The 19,698-nt window shown below is 44.3% G+C and overlaps 1 protein-coding gene across 4 annotated transcripts in view; it reads right to left on the bottom strand.

The window, feature by feature from the left end:
* Positions 1-7,578: 7,578 nt before the first annotated feature.
* Positions 7,579-19,698, bottom strand: part of EDAR (ectodysplasin A receptor) — an 83,238-nt gene continuing 71,118 nt past the window's right edge. The window contains exons 7-12 of one of the 4 annotated variants that reach the window (XM_039225308.1): positions 18,185-18,313; positions 17,994-18,068; positions 17,636-17,708; positions 15,001-15,157; positions 13,816-13,876; positions 7,579-10,229 (exon numbers count right to left, since the gene is read on the bottom strand). In XM_039225308.1, the coding sequence (XP_039081239.1) occupies positions 9,907-10,229; positions 13,816-13,876; positions 15,001-15,157; positions 17,636-17,708; positions 17,994-18,068; positions 18,185-18,313 (818 nt within the window). In that variant the 3' untranslated portion in view covers positions 7,579-9,906. The remainder of the gene's footprint in view (positions 10,230-13,815; positions 13,877-15,000; positions 15,158-17,635; positions 17,709-17,993; positions 18,069-18,184; positions 18,314-19,698) is intronic. The other 3 variants (XM_039225309.1, XM_039225310.1, XM_039225311.1) reach the window with 3 other exon arrangements.

Raw genomic sequence — 19,698 nt, 5'->3', positions numbered from 1 at the left:
AGTTCCTCTCTTCTCTTGCTCTCTTTCTTTGTGATTTCATGACTTTTTTTAGTGGTAGGCTTAGATTCCTTTCTCTTTATCTTTTGTGTATTTAGGTTTTGCTTTGTGGTTACCATTAGGCCTACATATAACAATTTAAATATAACAGTCTATTTTAAATTGATAGCAACTTAAGCTTGATTCCATTTAATGCTGAACATTTTTAATTTCTCCTCCCTCAATTTATGTATTTTGTGTACATTTTACATCTTGTATATCTCATTTTTTTTTTTTTGAGAGAAAGAGAGCATGAGTAAGTGTGGGCGGGTGGTAGAGGGAGAAGGAGAGAGAAAATATTAAGCAGTCTTCATGCCCAGTGAGGAGCCTGACATGGGGCTCAGTTTTACTAACTTAAGCCAAATTCAAGATTCAGACACCCCACAACTGAGCCACCCAGGCTCTCTCTTAAAAATTAAAAAAAAAAAAAATTATTTCTGAGAGAGAGCATGAGCAAGGGAGGGTCAGAGAGAGAGGGAGACACAGAATCTGAAACAGGCTCCAGGCCTCCAGGCTCGAACCCATGAACCGTGAGATCATGACCTGAGCCAAAGTCGGACGTTTAACCGACAGCCACCCAGGTGCCCCGTCTCTTATCTATCGCTTAACTAATTATTGTAATCATAGTTATTTTTACTATTTTTTCCTTGAATTTTAATCCTATCTTTATAAGTAATGAAGCCACTACTTCTACTACATATTTACTTTTCAAGTGAGATTTATTCATTCATATGTGTTCTTCCTAATAATTAGCATCCTGTCTTCTTTCTTTTTTTTTTTTAAAATTTTTTTTAATGTTTTATTTATTTCTAGGAGAGAGAGAGAGAGACAGCGCGAGCAGGGGAGAGTCAGAGAGAGAGGGAGTCACAGACTCTGAAACAGGCTCCAGGCTCTGAGCTGGCAGTTGCACAGAGCCGGACGCGGGGCCCGAACCCACGAATCTCGAGATCATGATGTAAGCGAAAGTCAGACGCTTAACCGAGGCTCCACCCAGGCGCCCCCATCCTGTCTTCTTTCAGCTTGACAAGTCCCTCTAACTTTTCTTGTAATGCCAATTTAGTGGTGATAAGCTCCTTTAACTTTTGCTTGTCTGGGAAACTATCTCTCCTTCAATTCTGAATGATAACTTGGCTGGGTAGAGTATTCTTTTTTGGAAATTTTCTCTTTAAGCACTTTGAATATATCATGCCACTACCTCTGGCCTGTAAAATTTCTTTTGAAAAATCTGCCATAGTTTCATGGAGTTCTCCTGTATGTAACAAGTTGTTTTATTCTTGATGCTTTTGATATCTTCTCCTTGTCTTTAATTTTGACATTTTAATTATATGTCTTATTGTAGGTCTCTTTGAGTTCCTCTTATTTGGATTCCTGGATCTGGATGTGTGTTTCTTTCCCCAGATTAGGGTAGTTTTAAGCTATTATTTCTTCAAATAAGATTTCTCTCCCCTTTTCTCTGTTTTCTCCTGCTAGGACCCCTATAATAAGTATGTTAGTCTGTCTCATGTTATTCTATAAGTCCCTTACATTATCTTCACATTTTTCATATTTTTTTCTTTTTGCTGCTCTGATTGGATGAGCTCCATTGCCTTGTCTTATAGTTGACTGATACTTTCTTCTGCCTCATCTAAGCTGCTACTGAACCCCTCCAGTGTATTTTTTCAGTTTATTATTGTATTCTTCAGCTTTGTGACTTCTGTTTCATATTTCTTATAGTTTCCATCTCTTTGTTGAATTTCTTACTATGTCCATCCATTCTTCTTCCCAGTCTGGTGAATAGATTTCTGACCATTACTTTGAACACTCATTTTGTCAGGTAAATTATCTTTATTTTGTTAAGTTTTTTCCCCCTAAGGTTATATCGAGTTCTTTCAGTTGGAACATTTCCTTCCATTTCTTCATCTTGCTTGATTCTCTGTGTTGGTTTCTACACAATAGATGAAACCATCACCTCTCCCAGTTTTAAGGAGTGGCCTCTTGTAGCAGATGAAACTTGTCATTCAACGCTCCTCCAGCTTTTGGTCATCTCTCAAAGCTTTGTGCTTGTCTAAGCAACCAATCCTAGTAAATGAGGATGTGCCAAGACTTGTCAGTATCCCAAAAGGGAGAATGTTAGCACCTAGATTCAGGCTGACTGGAAGAGAGATACCCAGGGATAAGCTTTTAAAAGCATTCAAATATATACAGTCTTGAGGGGCCATGAGCATAAGCCCTCCCTGGCCTCTAGAGTCAGGTATCAAGAGGCATCTTATAGGTAGCAGCTGTAAAAATCAGGGCAGCGGACACATGTAAAAGCTCCCTTCTGGAAGATACTGGTGCTTTGGAGCATGGCAAAGGGAGAACGTGAAGATGATGCCTGCCAGTTCTGTGCCCAGAGAGTGTTCCACAGCAGTGTGTGTGTATTAAATTAGATATCTGTCCCTCAGGCCGAGGTGATCCTCCACTTTAGTCTGAACACAATTGGGTGCCTCAGCTAGGCCCTGGGGTGGGTGAGTCTGAGTGTATGAGCCCTTTAAGAAACCACACTGAGATACCACCTCACGCCAGTCAGAGTGGCTAAAATGAGCAAAATAGAGAACTCTAGATGCTGGCGAAGATGTGGAGAAACGGGCACCCTCCTACACCGTTGGTGGGAATGCAAACTGGTGCAGCCCCTCTGGAAAACAGTGTGGAGGTTCCTCAGGAAACTAACAATAGAACTCCCCTATGACCCAGCAATAGCACTGCTAGGAATTTACCCAAGGGATACAGAAATGCTGAGGCATAGGAGCACATGGACCCCAATGTTCATAGCAGCACTCTCCACAATAGCTAAAACATGGAAAGAGCCTAAGTGTTCATCAACAGACGAATGGATCAAGAAGATGTGGTTTATCTATGCAATGAAATACTACATGGCAATGAGAAACAATGAAATCTGTCCATGTGTAGCAACATGGATGGACCTTGAGGGTGTTATGCTGAGTGAAATAAGTCAGGCAGAGAAGGACAAATATCATATGTTTGCACGTATAGGAGGATTAGGAGGAACTTAATGGAGGACCATGGGGGAGAAGAAGGGGGAAAATGGTGGGGGAAAGGGAGAGAGGCAAACCATGAGAGACTCTTGAATGCTGAGAACAAACTGAGGACTGATGGATGTAGGGGGGAGGGGGGAGATGGGCATGGAGGAGGACACTTGTGGGGATGAGCACTGGGTGTTATATGGAAACCAATTTGACAATAAACTATTTGTATAAAAAAAAGAGAAAAAATAAAACAACACCCCAAAATTTAAAAAAAAAGAGCTGTTTCCCAGATCACTACCTTTTTTGTTTGTTTGTTTGTTTGTTCATTTATTTTGAGAGAGACAGAGATAGCATGAGTGCGAGAAGGACAGACAGTGGGAGAGAGAGACTTCCAAGCAGGTTCCATGCTGCCAGCATGCCCAACATGAGGCTCTAACCCATGAACTGTGAGATCATGACCTGAGCTGAAACCAAGAATCAGATGGTTAACCAACTGAGCTACCCAGGTGCCCCACAGATTACTACTTCTTGTGGGTCTCAGCATGCATGCCCTGTTAGCTTTCAAAATGAGATGTTTTGGGAGACTTGTCTCTCAAGTGCATGTCTTAAAAGTTGGAATGACTGATTTGCAGCAATGTGGATGGAACTAGAGTATGTTATGCTAAGTGAAATAAATCAGTTAGAGAAAGACAAATATCATATGATTTCATTCATGTGTGGAATTTAAGAAACAAAACAGATGAACATAGGAGAAGGGAAGAAAAATAAGACAAAAACAGAGAGTAGGGCGCCTTGGTGGCTCAGTCAGACTTCGGTTTAGCTCATGATCTCTGGGTTAGTGAGTTCAAGCCCCATGTTGGGCTCTGTGCTGACAGCTGAGAGCCTGGAGCCTGCTTCTGATTCTGTGTCTCCCTCTCTTTCTTCCCCTTCCCCATTCGTGTTGGTCTCTGTCTCTGTCTCTCTCAGAAGAAATAAACATTAAGAAAAACAGGGAAGCACACCATAAGAGACTCTTAAATACAAAGAACAACTGAGGGTTGCTGGAGGAGAGGTGGGTAGGGGGGATGAGTTAATGGGGGATGAACATTTAAGGAGGGAAGTTGTTGGAATGAGCACTGGCTGTGATGACTCACTGGGTTCTACTCCTCTTGAAACCAATACTGCATGGTATGTTAACTAACTCGAATTTATTATTTTTTTAATTAAAGAAATTTTTTTATGTCTTTGTTTTTTTGAGAGAGAGGGAGACCAAGAGCAAGCAGAGGAGGGGCAGAGAGAGAGAGAGGGAGACACAGAATCTGAAGCAAACTCCAGGCTCTGAGCTGTCAGCACCCAGCCTAATAACGCAGGGCTTGAAGCCATGGACTGTGAGGTCATGATCTGAGCTGAAGTCAGACGCTCAACCGATTGAGCCATCCAGGTGCCCCAACTCAAATTTAAATAAATAAATTTTTTTAAAAGTCGGGGTGACCATTGTGGGGTGTCAACCCTTCATCCTTCAGGGAGAAGCTCTAGGTTTTTAGTACACTTTCAATTATGGGTTGCTCTGCCAGGGTGTGGTTTATGGTCAGATTGTGTCCCTGTCTCTCCTACCTGCTTTGATGTGGCTTTCTTCTCATTTGCCCAATGTGAAGTCACCACTCAGCCATATTAGATATTTTGAGAGGATATGTAGCTTTAGATTCAATGTGTCTGTGGGAGGAGGTGAGTTCAGGATCTTCTAGTCACCATCTTGAATATGTCTGATGAACCTAACAGGTGGTTCTTTGAAAAGATATAGTGACAAACCTTTAGCTACATTAACCAAGAAAAAAAGAAAGAGCACTCAAATAAGTATAATCAGAAATGAAAGAGGAGATGTTACAACTGACACCATAGAAATATAAAGGCTCATAGGAGACTACTATGAATAATTTATATGCCAGCAAGTTGGAAAACTTAGAAGTGGGTAAATTCCTAGAAACATAAATAGCTTATCAAGACTGAATCATAATAAAATAGAAAATCTGAACTAGAAAAGAGATTGAATCAGTAGTTAAAACCCTCTCATCCAGCAAAACATCAGGACCAAATGGCTTCACTGGTAAATTCTACAAAGCATTCAAAAAAGAATTAATGCTAGTCCTTCTAGAACTCCTCAACAACAACAACAACAAAATAGAAGAGGCTAAATTTCCATACACATTTTATGTGGCCAGCATTAGGCCAACCCTGACACCAAAACCAGACAAGGATACTACAAACAAAATTATAGGCCAATATGAACATAGATGGAAAAGTCCTCAACAAAATATTAACAAACTGAATTTCAACAATACATTAAAAGGATCTTACACCATGATCAAGTGTGATTTATCCCAGGGATGCAAGGATGCTTCAACATCTGCATATCAGTCAATGTAATACACTACATTGACATAAGGATAAAAATCATATGATCTTTAAGTGTCCCATGCAGGTGACTATGAGTGAACAAGAACATTATCCCTCAGTGGAGGAATTATCCAGTATAAGTGATGCTGACTAGCATTATGAAAATAAGAAAGAACAGAAAAGCTGTTTCATTGTAAGGGTGACTCTCAGAAAAATGGTTTTTACATCCTGTCTCCATTTTCACCCTCTGGTTATCTCTCTCCTGGGTTAAAAAAAAAATGAAATACCTATGATACTTGAACTCCTCACAGAGTCTCTTGGCACGAGAATGTTTAGCAAAGCTGGATTACTCCAACCCTCAAAATGCTTTTCTAATGCAACATTTGTGCTATTTTCAGATTTTCCTCATTCATGAAGCATTCCAACACAGAGTAAGTAGGACCAGAGCTGTAGCATTTTACTACAAAATGCAAGATGTCACTGAAGGACCCCAAATGCATTGAGTGAAGCCACAAAATATAGCTTAGATGTTGGTTTTACATAAAGCCAGCAATTCATTAAACATCTAAAAGCCATAATTGTTGCCAGAGTGAATAATTCACTAGAAATGTTTGGGGAAGAAGAGTGGAAACAAAGCCCTGAATAAAGATATATCATCCAATCCAAACTGGGTGTTCATGAGACTCTGCCACATCCCGTTAGATCACTGAGACTGAAGGTGGAGGAGAGTGGAGCTCATATGCCCCAGTCAGGGGTGAAGAGCAGGTGGTTCACTGAAGTCTGCTGGTGAGCACCTACAGTCCAGTTCGTCCATCCTTTCTTCATAGTTCCCAGTGGGAAGGACACCAGTGCTTAGTTTACATTTATTCACACAATAAAATAGCCCCAGATGGAAAGTATGCTTTGACAGAACACTTCTTCTGATGGTGTTATGTTGTTATATTCCACAGCCACTTACATACTTATTGTGGTTGGCAGAACAATGAGCTCTCAAAAGCATATACCCTCTGAGCCCTAGAACTTGTGATACATGATCTTACATGACAAATGACTTTGCAGAGATGATTAAGGATCTTGAAATGGAGAGATGATCCTGGATTACCCGGAAGGGTCCTCTTTGATCACAAGGGAAAAGAAAGGGAAGCAGGTGGGTATCAGGGAAGGAAATGTGACAATGGAAGCAGAGGTTGGAGACAGATGGGATTGTTCACCTGGAAGATGGAAGGAAGCCATGAGCCAAGGAATAAAGACAGACTCTAGAAGTTAGAAAAGGCAGGAAAACAGATTTTATTCTATAGTCTCCACAAGGGAGACAACTCTGTTAAAACTTTGGAGTTCTCTGAAACTGTAAAATAATAAATTTGTGTTGCTTTAAACCACTAGGTTTGTGGTAATTTGTTATAGCAGCCATAGGAGATGAACATACCTGTAGATGTTTACATTGTCTGCCCTAATATTTTGCCTTTCATGAGTTGACTTTATTGTTCACAGAGTTAGAGTGGGGCCTGTTTTCCTACCCTTGACTCTGGGTTGACCACATGACTTGCTCTGGCCAAAAGAATGAGCTAGAAGTGATGGTGTGCCAGTTTTGGGTGTAGGCCTGAAGAAACTTTGTGTGTCTGCTTACTATTGCACTTCTGTCATTGTCATGATGGAGGCAGGCCTATGCTAAATGTTGGTTTGAGGACAAGGATGGGGAACAATGGAACACAGAGAGTCCAGTTAAAGCCTCCCAACAGACATAGGCCCCATCTGGGCCATAGCCAATCGAGCCCAACTTAGGTCAGCTGGGATCCTTACTGACCTCTGAACTACAATAATAAATTGATTGTCACTTTAGGCCATTGAATTTTGTGATGGTTTGTTACACAGTAGTAGTTAAGTGATACAGTGATGGCAACTTGGAAAGCAAAGCAGGTGTGTGTGTGTTTTTATACAATCTCATTGTAATGTTTGCTTCTCTTGAGTGCATGGCCTAGGCCATAAAAATTTAAGCAATTCATTTAGGCTGGTCACAATCCTACGGTCTCATTTTACACGTGCAATAACCAGAAACAGAGCAATCAGAGACTTTCCCACTCACCTACCCCCTCCCTCCCTCCACCCCCAGAAAGAACTCACATTGTAGCAGTCTGTAAATCTTTTTATTAGTTTATTGAAACTGTAAAATATAATAAGTTATATATACAGGATGAGACAAAACTATTGACAATTAAGACTTCACTGGCTAAGGCCCACAGCTCCAGCCTGAGGTGTTTCCTAAAAGTTTTTAAGTATAGCAAAATAATGACTGTCTCCATATAAAATGTCAGGGTGAAAGTCCCTGCTCTGGTCTGTGATAATCATTATGGTCTCATTGATTTGAATTCCATAATGTAGGCTAAAGCTCATCAGAATAGACTGTTCTTGGATTTATGTCCAAATAAGTAAATGACAAACGAATGTTTAGCTCTATAATGATTAGCTTCCTAAAAATGGTAGGTTGAGAATCACTGAAACATGGCATGATGCTGGCTAGATGTCTGGCCCCAGCATTGTAAATGTGAAATGGGGCAAATCTCTGGGTCCAGGAACAGCTACTTGTGTTCCTTCACTGCAAATATTGTTCTTGGGACACTCTGGAACAGCATGCTCATCACATGTGACATTTGCAGCCTGATTCAGGGGGACACTCTCATCATCATCATCATCACAAAGCAGGAGAAAGGGGTGCCATAGGATTTCAAAGAGAGATTAAAAGGCTAATTAAATTTTGTCATGGAGTATTTAGCTTGCAGGATATACCAAATAGGTTCTGAAAAACAGCAGCAAACAGACACAGCAAATGATGATATTAAATATTCAGGACCTAATTATGATCCTATCACAGTATGTTCTACATTCATTGGTGGGAAATTGCTTGTTGGCTCTAAATGTATGACTGATTTCCTCTCCCCAAAGCATTTGCTCAGTCATGTGACTTATAATTTTAAAAACATCACTTTGTAAGTCAGAGACTGGTTTTAATTTGGTAATGACTATAGTCAAATCTGTCATTAGGAAGCTCAGCAGTGAACTCTAAATTAACCCCTTGGTATGATCACTACCCTGGCTCCCATACTCTTGGCAACTGCAGGCATAGGAAGAGAATTTGCCAAGAACAATGCCAGTTTATTACTTTATCTCTACAATTATAGTTACTTTGAGTTTTTCTGCTTCTAGTCTCATTTTACTTGATGATTCACCTGTGTTCACTTCAATGTGCACCTTGAAGGCCCAGGATTTCCTGAAGTCCATTTTCCTGTTGCCCACCTAACCTTACTTTCCCTGAATACAGAATCACAGACTCATCTCTCTTTTGCAGAAGAGAAACTGAAGCCCAAGAAGGAGAGAAGAATGGCCCAAGTTAGAACAACTAGAAACAGGTCCCTGGATTTCAAGCCCAGGCCCTCCCTGTGCTGTGAGGTTCCATTTTCCTTGACTGGCTCAGAAGCTCTCATGCCACAAGGCTCATTAACAAGTCTCAGACACTTAAAATCTACAGTTATGCATGGCTGAACTCCTAGGAAGTCACCATTTCTCTTTCCACATATAGCTGACCACTCATTTCTGTTTAAATCAAAAACAGGCTGACACATAATTTAAACGGACTGTGTCCTTGAACATTGCCGCCCACAAAGGGTCAAATCTGACTGTGGATGAGAGTGGAAAGCAATTCATGTGTAATACAAAACCACTGGATCCCAGGTCCAGGAATCAGGCAATAGGTGAAATTGGCCACTGACTGGACACAGGTCTACTTGACTGGAAAAACACATTTCTTATAGATCAGTGACAGAAGGCAGGCTACAGAGTGAGCTCTTCCATTAGTGACTGGAAGGGCTGTAGGAGTATGGATGATCTTAAGAACAGCCACTTAGGACATTAGCAGACTTGTACCAAACCTGACACACTACGTGGAGTGGGGCATCTGCCTTTTGTAGCCATTTCACCAGGCATTCAAGCTGCTTTCTTCATGATGCTGCCTTCCTTCATCACCCCAGTGAGGAGCCATCTCCCTCCCTCAGAACTTCTATTACGTTTTCTTAGTATCCCCTCATCCAGACTGTTTGATATCTTTTAGCAAAATGGTTTGTTAGACACGTCTTCTGTCTCTCCTGAGGTTGTAAACTCCTTAAAAACAGGGACCAGATTCTTCATCTCTGTCATCCCCACGTTGTTTGGTTCATCTGAGTACCCAACAACATCCCTTGAATGAATTGATGAATAAATATTCATCCTGCCTGGTGAGGTACAGGTGGGTAGCTGGGACTATCCCAGCTTTAATCTTTTATTTTTGGTTAGAATGGAAGACAGGCCTCATTTCTTCTTGTTCCTTGGAATGGCCTAAGGCAAAAATTCATGACAGCAGAAAAAGCCTGAATCTTGGCAGTCTGTCGGCAGCACTCACAGCTCCAGAGCTCTTGGCACATCCCAGGTGCCTCCCAGGGAGGACAGCCCACAGGCAGGCTCCTCAGGATGTAGTGGGTGGCTGGGAAGCAGGTGGCACGAGCCCAGCCCACTCCAGTATGTCTGCACACAAGGACTCCACAGCATCCAGCCTCTCAATCTGCACCAGTTTTGTGAGCAACTCTGGGATGCTATAGCCTGCTGTGCTGATGCGATCAAAGAGCTGCATGCCATCTGTCATGCCCCCAATCTCGTCCCTCTTGAGTCCAAAGCTCTCAGCAAGGTGGCGCCATGTTTTCACAACAGCCTTCTCGGAGTTGTACGTGGAGCTGAGCATTCGGCTTGTCTTCTCAAGGCAGTCAAATGGCAACTCTGTGGGGCTGAGACCTGCAGAGACAAATGGCCATAGTCAGACATTGCACATGGCAGTCAATAGAAGCCATTAATGATGTTGACACCATTAAAAATTATTTTTAAAACTTTAGGAAAACTGTAAAATAAAACACAGATACAGAAAACCATAAAAATAAGTGCGTATCTTGAGGTGAACTACACCCAGGACTTTGCCAGCCACACGAAGCCTTACTATGTAGTGAAACCCCCACAACAGTCCCTTCCTCCTAGGAAAATAGCCATCATATTGATTGTTACAATAATCCCCTCAAAACCACTGTCAGCAGTCACCAAAGCCTTGAATATGGGCTACCCTTAGTTAGATTGCCCTGGTTTACATGGAGCTGGGCTGAGGAGGGAGTCAAAAGGACAATATTATGTCCCTTTATGGAGAAAGCAGTCACCTTTATAAAAAGTGCTTTCAAAGACAGCCCAAAGTTGGTGCTACCTGAACTAAGTTATTGCAACCTGAGTGGTCCAATGGCTCTCAATCTTCCCTGACTATTAGACTTACCTGGGAGCATTTTTAAAAAATGATGTATTTTACTTTTGGATGCTGGAGTAGACATGCTTTTCCCTATTCCTCCTAGTAAATAAAGCGAAAAACCCTAGACACTATGTATAAAACAAACATAAAGAGACTCTGGAAAATGGTGAGACTGGTAGGGAAGTTGGGACTATAGCAATGACATTGTGCTGAGTCTTTTGCATCATTATCCCAGACATGGAGCTGAAGAGTCCAGCAATCCAGAAATACATAAAATAACAAACAAAATTGTCCCTACAGATGCCTGCTCTCTCTAACTAAAGCACTAGGAAAAAATAAGCTTAGCAAGAAAACATTTAGACAGTAGCTGCTTTGTTACAGGCAAACACCACAGAGAAAACTGTGGCCCCACCCACAAGGCAAGCAAAGCCTGGATGTCCACCTTCCATAGGCTGTTACACTGCACCAGGTGTCAGGGAAGGCAAGATCAAAAGCCTGGACTTCATCATCATCAGCTGATAACAAGCCTCCCAGCCCAATGGTATCAGTGGCGATCACCTGGAGAAACAGATTCCCACCCCACCCCTCTACCATCAACAAAAAGAGACCCCTACTTGGGTGTAAATGAAGGCTGAGTAGGAACCTGAGTATTTACCTCCATAGAAGTATCAGAGGAAGCCAGATACAACAGAAGGTTTAAACAAGATACAGTCTCATAACATGACATAAAACTCTCCAGGTTTCAATAGAAACCCACTTGTCATACCAAGAACTAGGAAGATCTCAAATGTTCTTAATTTTATTTTTGAAAATATTTCCAAAAAGGGCTGAGGTAGGGTCAGCCAAATTCTCTGTGGTTTTTGGTGGCTAGGAAAATCTCAAATAAAAATAGACAACACACCAGGGATAACAGAGATGTTAGAATTATCTGACAAAGGTGTTATAGAAGCCATGATAAAAATGCTTCAACAAATAATTACATACATGCTTGAAACAAATGAAAAAAATAGGAAGCCTTAGTGAAAGATAGAAAATATAAAAAAGAACCAAGTAGAAATGTTAGAACTGCAAAAATACAATAATTGAGATAAAATCTAAGTAGATATGCTCAATGGCAGAATATAGACAGAGGAAAGAATTAGTGAACTGGATAACAGAATAGAAATCACTTATCTGAGCAACAAATATAAAATAAACTGAAAAACAGAGAGCCCCAAGGACCTGTGGGGCTATAACAAAATATCTCACATTTTTGTCATGGAGGCCTAGGAGAGGAGAAACAGGGTGTGGATGAAAAAAAGAAATAATGGTTGAAAATTCCCCAAACTTGGAAAGAGACATAAGCCTACAGATTCAAGAAGCTGAGAAAAATCCAAACAGGATACACCTAATGAAATTCATATCAACATGCATCAGAAATTCATGGAAACTAAAGACAAAGGAATCTTGAAAGTAGCAAGAAAAATAAACACCTTACCTACAGGGGAAAGTATTTAGAATGGTAATGGATTTCTCATCAGAAACTAGGAGGCCAAAGGGATGTGGCACAGTATTTTCAACTATGGAAATGAAAGAACTGTCAACACAGTGCCCCATGCCCAGTGAAAATACCTCTCAAGAGTGAAGGGGAAATCAAGGCATTCTCAGGATGAAGGAGAACTAAGAATTTGTCACCAACAGAACCACCCTAAAAGAATGACAAAAGGAAGTCTCTAAACAGAAAGGAAATGCTAAAAGAAGGGACCTTGGAACATCAATAAAGAGCACAGTAAGCAAAATATTGGTAACCACAATAGTTTTCCTTTTCCTTTTAGGTTTTCTGAATTATGTTTGCTAGTTGAAGCAACTGATGTATGTGTGTGTGTGGTTCTAAACATATATAGAGGAAATATTTAAGACAACTATGAACAGGAAAGACATAAACAGAAGGTTTTGTTTGTTTGTTTTTGTTTTTAAAGTTGGCTTCATGCCCAGTGTGGAACCCAGTGGGGAGCTTGAACTCATGACCCTGAGATCAAGACCTGAGTGGCAATTAAGGATTGGATGCTTAACTGACTGAGCCACTCAGGTGCCCCAAGAAGTGGGCTCTGTGTTCCTTCCTTCTGCCATGAGGAGAGCCCTGGCACTGGGAATAACTCCACCATGCTGCTCTCCATGGGCAGCTGATGTCCCCTGGCCTTGCCAGGCTTATCACACAGGCTGACCCAGGGGCATGTGTATTTATGGAGAAGAGATGCCACATTTCAGCAGGCAGCTGAGTAGGGTTCTTGGTCCCTAGAACTTATTTCTGGCCAAATGAGCACCCAGCCAGCAAGCCTGCCGCAGCTTAGTGTGCTGGTCTCCACCTGTGCAGAGAAATGAGAGAGCACCAGGCTCCACTCCTGCTACCTGGGCCAGACTTGGAAGTCCAAGGAGGGATGCCTTCGAGACCGGGACTGAGTGGCCTGATGAAGTGGGAACATTCCTTAACCTCAGTGATGAGGCGTTTTGTCTCCTGGGTGAATACAAAGGTGATTTAGAGCCTGGATTGGAAAAAAGTGGGGAGTGTGGATTCTGGTTTCAGGTTGAATATGCTTATATTCCTAGTCCTGATGCTCATGCCTGGAGTGTACTTTCTGTGAGACAGCCTGACTTTGCTTGCTCCAGAAGCATCTTTGTGGAGGGGGACCATTACACAGGGAAAGGGCGAGGCCAGCTAATTTTTGGGTAAGTGACTGAAAACACCAATGTGGGGACAGCATCTGGGGACACTGGAGGACACTGTTCTCTAGGGCATCCTGAATTCATGGTTCCCCAGAAAGGATCTTCCCTGGAGCTGGGTGTCATCTTCTTGTCCTTTGAAGGAAAGGGCTGTGGGGAGTACCAGGTAAACGTTTTATATGGTTCCATGTCAAATCCCATGTCCTTCCATACCTGAAGTGGGTTCACCAGCCACTGGGATAAGAAACATGGCAAACTTGAGTGGGCGGCCTTTCTCAGCCCTCATAGGGCCTCAGGACTCCTACCAGAGCTGCCTCCTCCATACTGATGGTTGGGGCAAGATCCTTGGAGAAACCTGGGCTAAGTGTCCCCCAACAGTGAGTCCATGCTTACCTTCCACAACTCCACACACATTGGCATACACATCCAATATCTTTTTCCTTCGACTTTGAATCTATAGGAAAAGTTAAGAGAATGTTAATTTTCACAACAAGGGAAAGTGGTAGCCATCAAAGATGCAAATTCTCCATTGATGTGTTGGCAGCTGCTCTCCCCTGACTTCTAGTCAGAAATCCTGAATGGTGCCCTCACATGAACATCTCATCAGGAAATCACAGGGAGAAAGCGTTTTCTTCAGGTCTCCACCTGAAGCACGTTCAGTGCTCACAGAGGTGGGGGCTGCCGCTCCCACTGAATATTCAGGCTCACAAGACACCTGGCATCAGTCTGTGTTGGAGAGTGAGTGGTGAGGACCCCAGCTGGCCAACGGTGGCCTGAGATGCTGTGGCCATGTCTGCAGCCATCCACAGACTCTTCTCCCAGAGCACACAGCTCGGGGTAAGGACACAAGGCCCATGCTGGATCAGTGCAGAAAAGGCCCTGACTGAAAGGTCCCATGCCTCACAGGAGCCAATACCTCTCAGAACAACTCCACAGACCTCCAGGGTCCCTCCAAGTGATGGGTGGCCATTACAGTTGTCCCTGAACTCAGGGTAGCCCAGAGCATGGCATCCCTGTCCAGATGCAAGCCAGATCTGGCTTCCCAATGGAGGGATATTTTTACGCTAAGCTACTTTACCTAGCAACATGCTGACCTAGGTTTGAATGGGGCTGCCAATGAACCACATGCTACACACTCAGGCAGCCTGAGCAGAGCTGTGCTTCTTTGCCCATGTACTGTGCCATGGCACGTTCCAACGGGGCCTGATTTAGGTGACAAGCCTTTTGTACAATTTTACATGAAAAATGCATATTTTGTGTGTGTGCGTGTACACTATGTGTGTGTGTATTCACATGTCCACACCCACCCACTCTCACACAGATGTACATAACACTTATCTGCTTAGATACATGCCAACATATTTACAAAGGTTTTTTTCCTATCTTGTGGTATTCTAAATAATTTCACTTTTCCCTTTTTGCTTATTATCTCTCATTTTCTTTTATAAAGCTACGTAACAGAGACATAAGTTTCCTGTTTTTTTACTATCTCGTTTTGAACCTTCCACTCTGTCTAGGTTCCTGCAGTGGGTCTGCTGGAGAATGGTGAGCATGCGTGCGGCAGCACCAGGGCCTCACCCCGGCTGACTTGGTGGTGGCCGACTTCTCCCGGGCCAGGTGAACCAGAGACAACAGGCACAACTCTGGGGAGCCCTGCTTGTCAGTGGCAGGCTCCTCATCACTGTCCATGCTCCGGCTTAGCAGCTGCTCATTCTCTGATGACGCGTCATTCTCACTGTGGAAACAGGAGGGTGTGTGTTAACTGCAGCCCTGACACGTTCTCCCAGTGGGGAGATAACTGGGATACAGGAACTTGTTCCCAATGCTTTTACTAAGCAGCTCCTGGGCATGAAGTGAGAGAGATATGTCCACTCTTAACTCCTTGTCCTCTGCTATTTTCCCAACTAGTGACCCAGATGCAGGGTGGCCTACAGGTGTCCTGTCAGAGGACTCACAAGGTGTCTTGTGAGCCCCATAGGGCTGGGGTCCATCAGTGAGGGGGGCGGCTCAGTCAAGCTTTCTTGAATACATCACAGCTTCCTATATTTAAGCAGGTAAGTGCCAAGTTCAACCTTGTGTTTCAACGCAAACAGGTTTATGTGGCCAGCACTGAATCTGTGCAAGCTCGGGAATAACCCAACAACGCTGAATGGAGCCTTCCTGGGGACCCCCCTCTTGACTAGGGGTTGACCCAGCTGAAATGTGTGCATTGTGGGTAGGGGTCATAGAAAGCCTGGTGAGGGGCTCCAGGAAATCCCCCAGGAAGGCAGGTGGGCCCATGTTCCACCACTGCTCACTGTTCACAGCCCTAGGCACATTTGGGTTGGAGCTTAAACTCTCAAAATCATTCCAAATACATGAAAAACAACATTCTTTTTTAAAGGCATCCTACTAGCTTCCTGTGGTCTGGCTAAAGACTTACAAAGAATTAATTTTTTTTACTGGGTTACAGTAATGAAGCCCACACTCAAACATAACTGTAGAGACTGGCTGAAGGCAAAGCCCAGTAGGTTCAGGGACTCACTTGGAGTTGGCTGGCCTGCTCTTGTCTCCACCTGACAGCAGCCTGGGAACAAAAGCATGGTTGTCCCCAGAGACCACTGACTGCCCCAGGTCCTTTCCCTAAGAGCTGAGAGTAGGCAGAGGAGACAGGAGCTCTGTGCCTTCTTTTCTATAGCACCATTGTTGGATTTTAAGTTTTACTTGATATTTGCATATGAAACAAATATTATTTTTCCAAATATTTTTCCAAATACCCCAAATTTCCTTCAGTCTTTAGATGAAACTTAAGTCATAGGACACATCTCTGCTCTTTTGAGTATTCTTTTTTTCTTACTTTTGAGAATGAGAAAAGGCCAGAAGAATAGAAGGGGAGAGGCTGCCATAACATGGGCCTGGATAGACTGGAGGGTGAAGGAGAAACTTGTCCCTAGGGAGGCACTCTGCACAGCCAGACCCTGCAGCATGGCCCCTGCATGTCCTGGAGTTCTTAAAGAGGTCGGTGGGAACTAAGGCACTCACAGGAAATACCTGCCATCTGAGGGCCTGCCAAAGTGGACACACACTCCTTCTTTTCTTCCCAGCATGCAAAGATTTCATGATTTAAGTCTGCCTCCTGCCCTTGTGTCAGAGGTTTTGAGAAATGTTGGAGTTTTCCAAATGAGATAACACGTTTAGAAGTGCTTTATTAATGCCAAAGCTCTACAGAAACATGTGGATTCATGATCATTCCTACAAATGAAAGTTTTTGCAAGAGTTCACCCACCAGGCTGGAGGCCGGAACAGGAGGTATTGCCCCTCTGCTCTTCTTGAAACTAGTTTGGGGGTCTCCCATGGCCTCTGTGCCCCAAATACATGGGCGTTTGGGTAGGCAGGGTCTTGGAATGGCCAAGTGGGTGGAGGCTGAACAGGGGACTGACACTATGGGGTGGGGTTTTGGAATCTAATCAGGACCAAGTTCAAATGACCATCTAAGGGGCAAAGGAAAAGTTAACTTCCCTCTGCCCTAGACATTAAAGCCATGGCTGATTCTGCATGCTAATGTGTACTAAATATGGTACATATTTAATACGCCAAACCTCTTCCTTAAGAGGCCTTACTTCACAAGCATTAGTGGTTGGTCTGGAGCCTGTACAACTTGGGCTCTGGAGTCAGATGGTCTGGACTGGCCCCCAGCCCTGCCACTCCTGGATGTGTGATCTTAGGCACATGACAGCTTCCATATCTTAGCTTCCCACAATCAAGGATATTATTAGCACCTAGCTCTTGGGGCTCTCACACTTAGCACAGTGCCTGGTGGCCAGATGGCACTTAGCCATCATCATTGCCAGCACTGTTCAGGGTTTAGGAATACCAGTGCTGGCTTTAGCACTAGTGATGTTAGTGTCAGTGCTAGCCACAATAGGCTGCTGGAGAAGAAGGGGGCACTCACAGGCTTTGGGTCTACACAGAGAAGGTGGATGTAGAAGAGGAAGGCCCTGAAGCAAGGCCCCTCACACCACCTGGCCCCTGCTGCAGGTCGGTGGTGAGGCTGAGACCTGGTGTTCACCTGCCTTGCTAGTCTTGAGGCTCTGCTCCCCCTGGAGCGTCCAGCCAGTGGCTAGGCTTCTCTGTGTTCTGCACATCTGGCAACCCAATTCCCCTTCCTGCTGACCTCACCTTGGGGTAGGAGCTGCTCCACCCCATGGCAAGTGGCTACCTGGGTTTGACTTACCTCTTGGCAGTCTTGGGTGGAGCTGCAGTCAGCTTCTCAAATTCGTCCTTCTCAGAGAAAATCACCACACTGTCTGCAGGTAAATGGAAAGATTGGCGGTGGGAGAAGGGAGCTGGAGTTGGCCCCAGACTCTGAGCTCATCTTTTCCTTCTCATTTCCTCTTTAGCAGGCCTGTCTGGTGTCTAACCCACACTACCTTCAGGGCCAAACACAATGTGGGGGCACTGACACCTTTTCCTACAGCCCTGTTCTACATTGCATGGGAGCACTAGTGGCTATGAGGCTGGGCTGGTGAGTGGGGAAGACAACCTCTACCCTGGATATGGACACCCATGCTATGGGGGCTCTGTTTGCAGACCTTGGGCCTCTTTCTTCTCCTCTTCCTTGCTCACTTGGGCTTCCACGCTCTTCACCGGGTGGCTGGTGCAGCATGCTATTTGGAGAAAGGGAAGGGTATGAGGAGCCTGGATCACTGACAGGGTTAGCTGACACAGCAGTCTAAGAGTGAGGGATTGTGGGGTGGGTGTGGGGGCATTGGGGAGCAGTCACCTGGGGCTGAAGGCTTCGTCTTCATGATGTAGAACATGATGATGAGGACAATGGCTATAGCCATGATGAAGATGGTGGACATGGCAATGATCAGGGCTGTGGCCAGGTGCCCTTGGCCTGAGAGCTCTGCTGGAGGTGGGGAGAGAGGGCAACATAGGGCTCAGGACTCCCTACAAGAGCCCATCAGTCCAGCAGGACCCACCCTCTGAGAAGAAGGCAGTGCCTGTGGCAAGAGATGCTTCCAAGGGACCCTCGGAATCCAAAAGACTTGCTTAGCCTGAGACCCAAGCCATACAGGTTTTCTTTGGGAATCATTTCAGGAATGCCTCGGAGCTCCCCTGGCTGGTCTTAACTAAGGCTGACCCAGACTTCTCTGGAACCTAACAGTTTGGGATCACTGGTTGTTCCTGAGGTGCTTGACTGTGGTCTACTTTGGGAGCCCTGGGTCAGATGGGATGTGGAGAGGAAGAGGCCCATGAGCCAAGTGTCCTGAAGATGGTTCCACCCAAGTTTCTTCCAAGCAAAAGTCACCTCTGAGGGCTAGAAATTCTATTCTTGGTTTGGCTCTATCCTGTGTCTCATGCAATTTCAATTGCATGTAATAATCAGAGTCTCAGGGCAAAGGTCTCACAGGCACTGCTGCACCTTTTCCTGTTCTGTCACCTCCACAATGGGGGTCCTGTCCCTGGACAGTTCTCACTCATTTCCCCAATAATGCCTGCTGCTGACACATTCAATGCCCTGACACTTGTTCTGATTCTCTGAAATCACAAGATTCCTGTAGTAATGAGGCAGGATCCAGGTTACCCACCACTCCCATGGGAAAGGGATAAGATGTAAAGCACTGGTGACCATGTAAGGGAGGTGGTAGCCCTTTAGGAAGAGGCACTGGAGTTTGTAGCCTCAGCACTGCCTGTTTCCACAGCTGCCCATCCTCCCCAGTGGGGTATGTCTGCAGGAAGACAGGCTTCAGGCTGTCACATGGGGAGTATCATTTGGATCCAGGTATGGATGATATAAATGCTCTAATATTCTCCGTGGTATGCTATTCCCCACCCCCTACTTGGGGCCTGGAGAAAATGAGACTTATATATCTTAGCAAAGTCTTCCTGCTTTGATGCTCTGTGAATATACAGGTCAGGTTTGGAGGGCAGTGCCAAGGCTAGCATGCTGAATGGACTGTGGGATTTTGAAGGGCCCCCAAGCTTCACTGAGAGTGGGGCCCTAAATATGCTTAAATAATAGGCAGCATTAAAACTGCCAGATGGCAGCATGAGGCCTTGATCTGAGAGAAACATGGGCCTTGGGGTCCTCTGCCCTCCTCAAGCGTTTCCGTCCCTAAGGGAATAGGGAGTGCAATGTAATTATTGGAAACAAAATTAAAGTGTTGAACTCAGCAGGTTTATCTGAAAGCCAGCAAGAGAATGGCTGTTGCTGTCAAGCCCAGCCATAGCCAGGAAGCTGGTTCCTCTCTGTGTGGCCGCCTGTGCCCTGAGCACCACCCTGCCATCCCG

This window comes from Hyaena hyaena, unplaced genomic scaffold (assembly GCF_003009895.1).
Source record: "Hyaena hyaena isolate Hyena2069 unplaced genomic scaffold, ASM300989v1 scaffold_2020, whole genome shotgun sequence".
NCBI lineage: Eukaryota > Metazoa > Chordata > Mammalia > Carnivora > Hyaenidae > Hyaena > Hyaena hyaena.
This window is presented reverse-complemented; position numbering and strand designations above follow the sequence as displayed.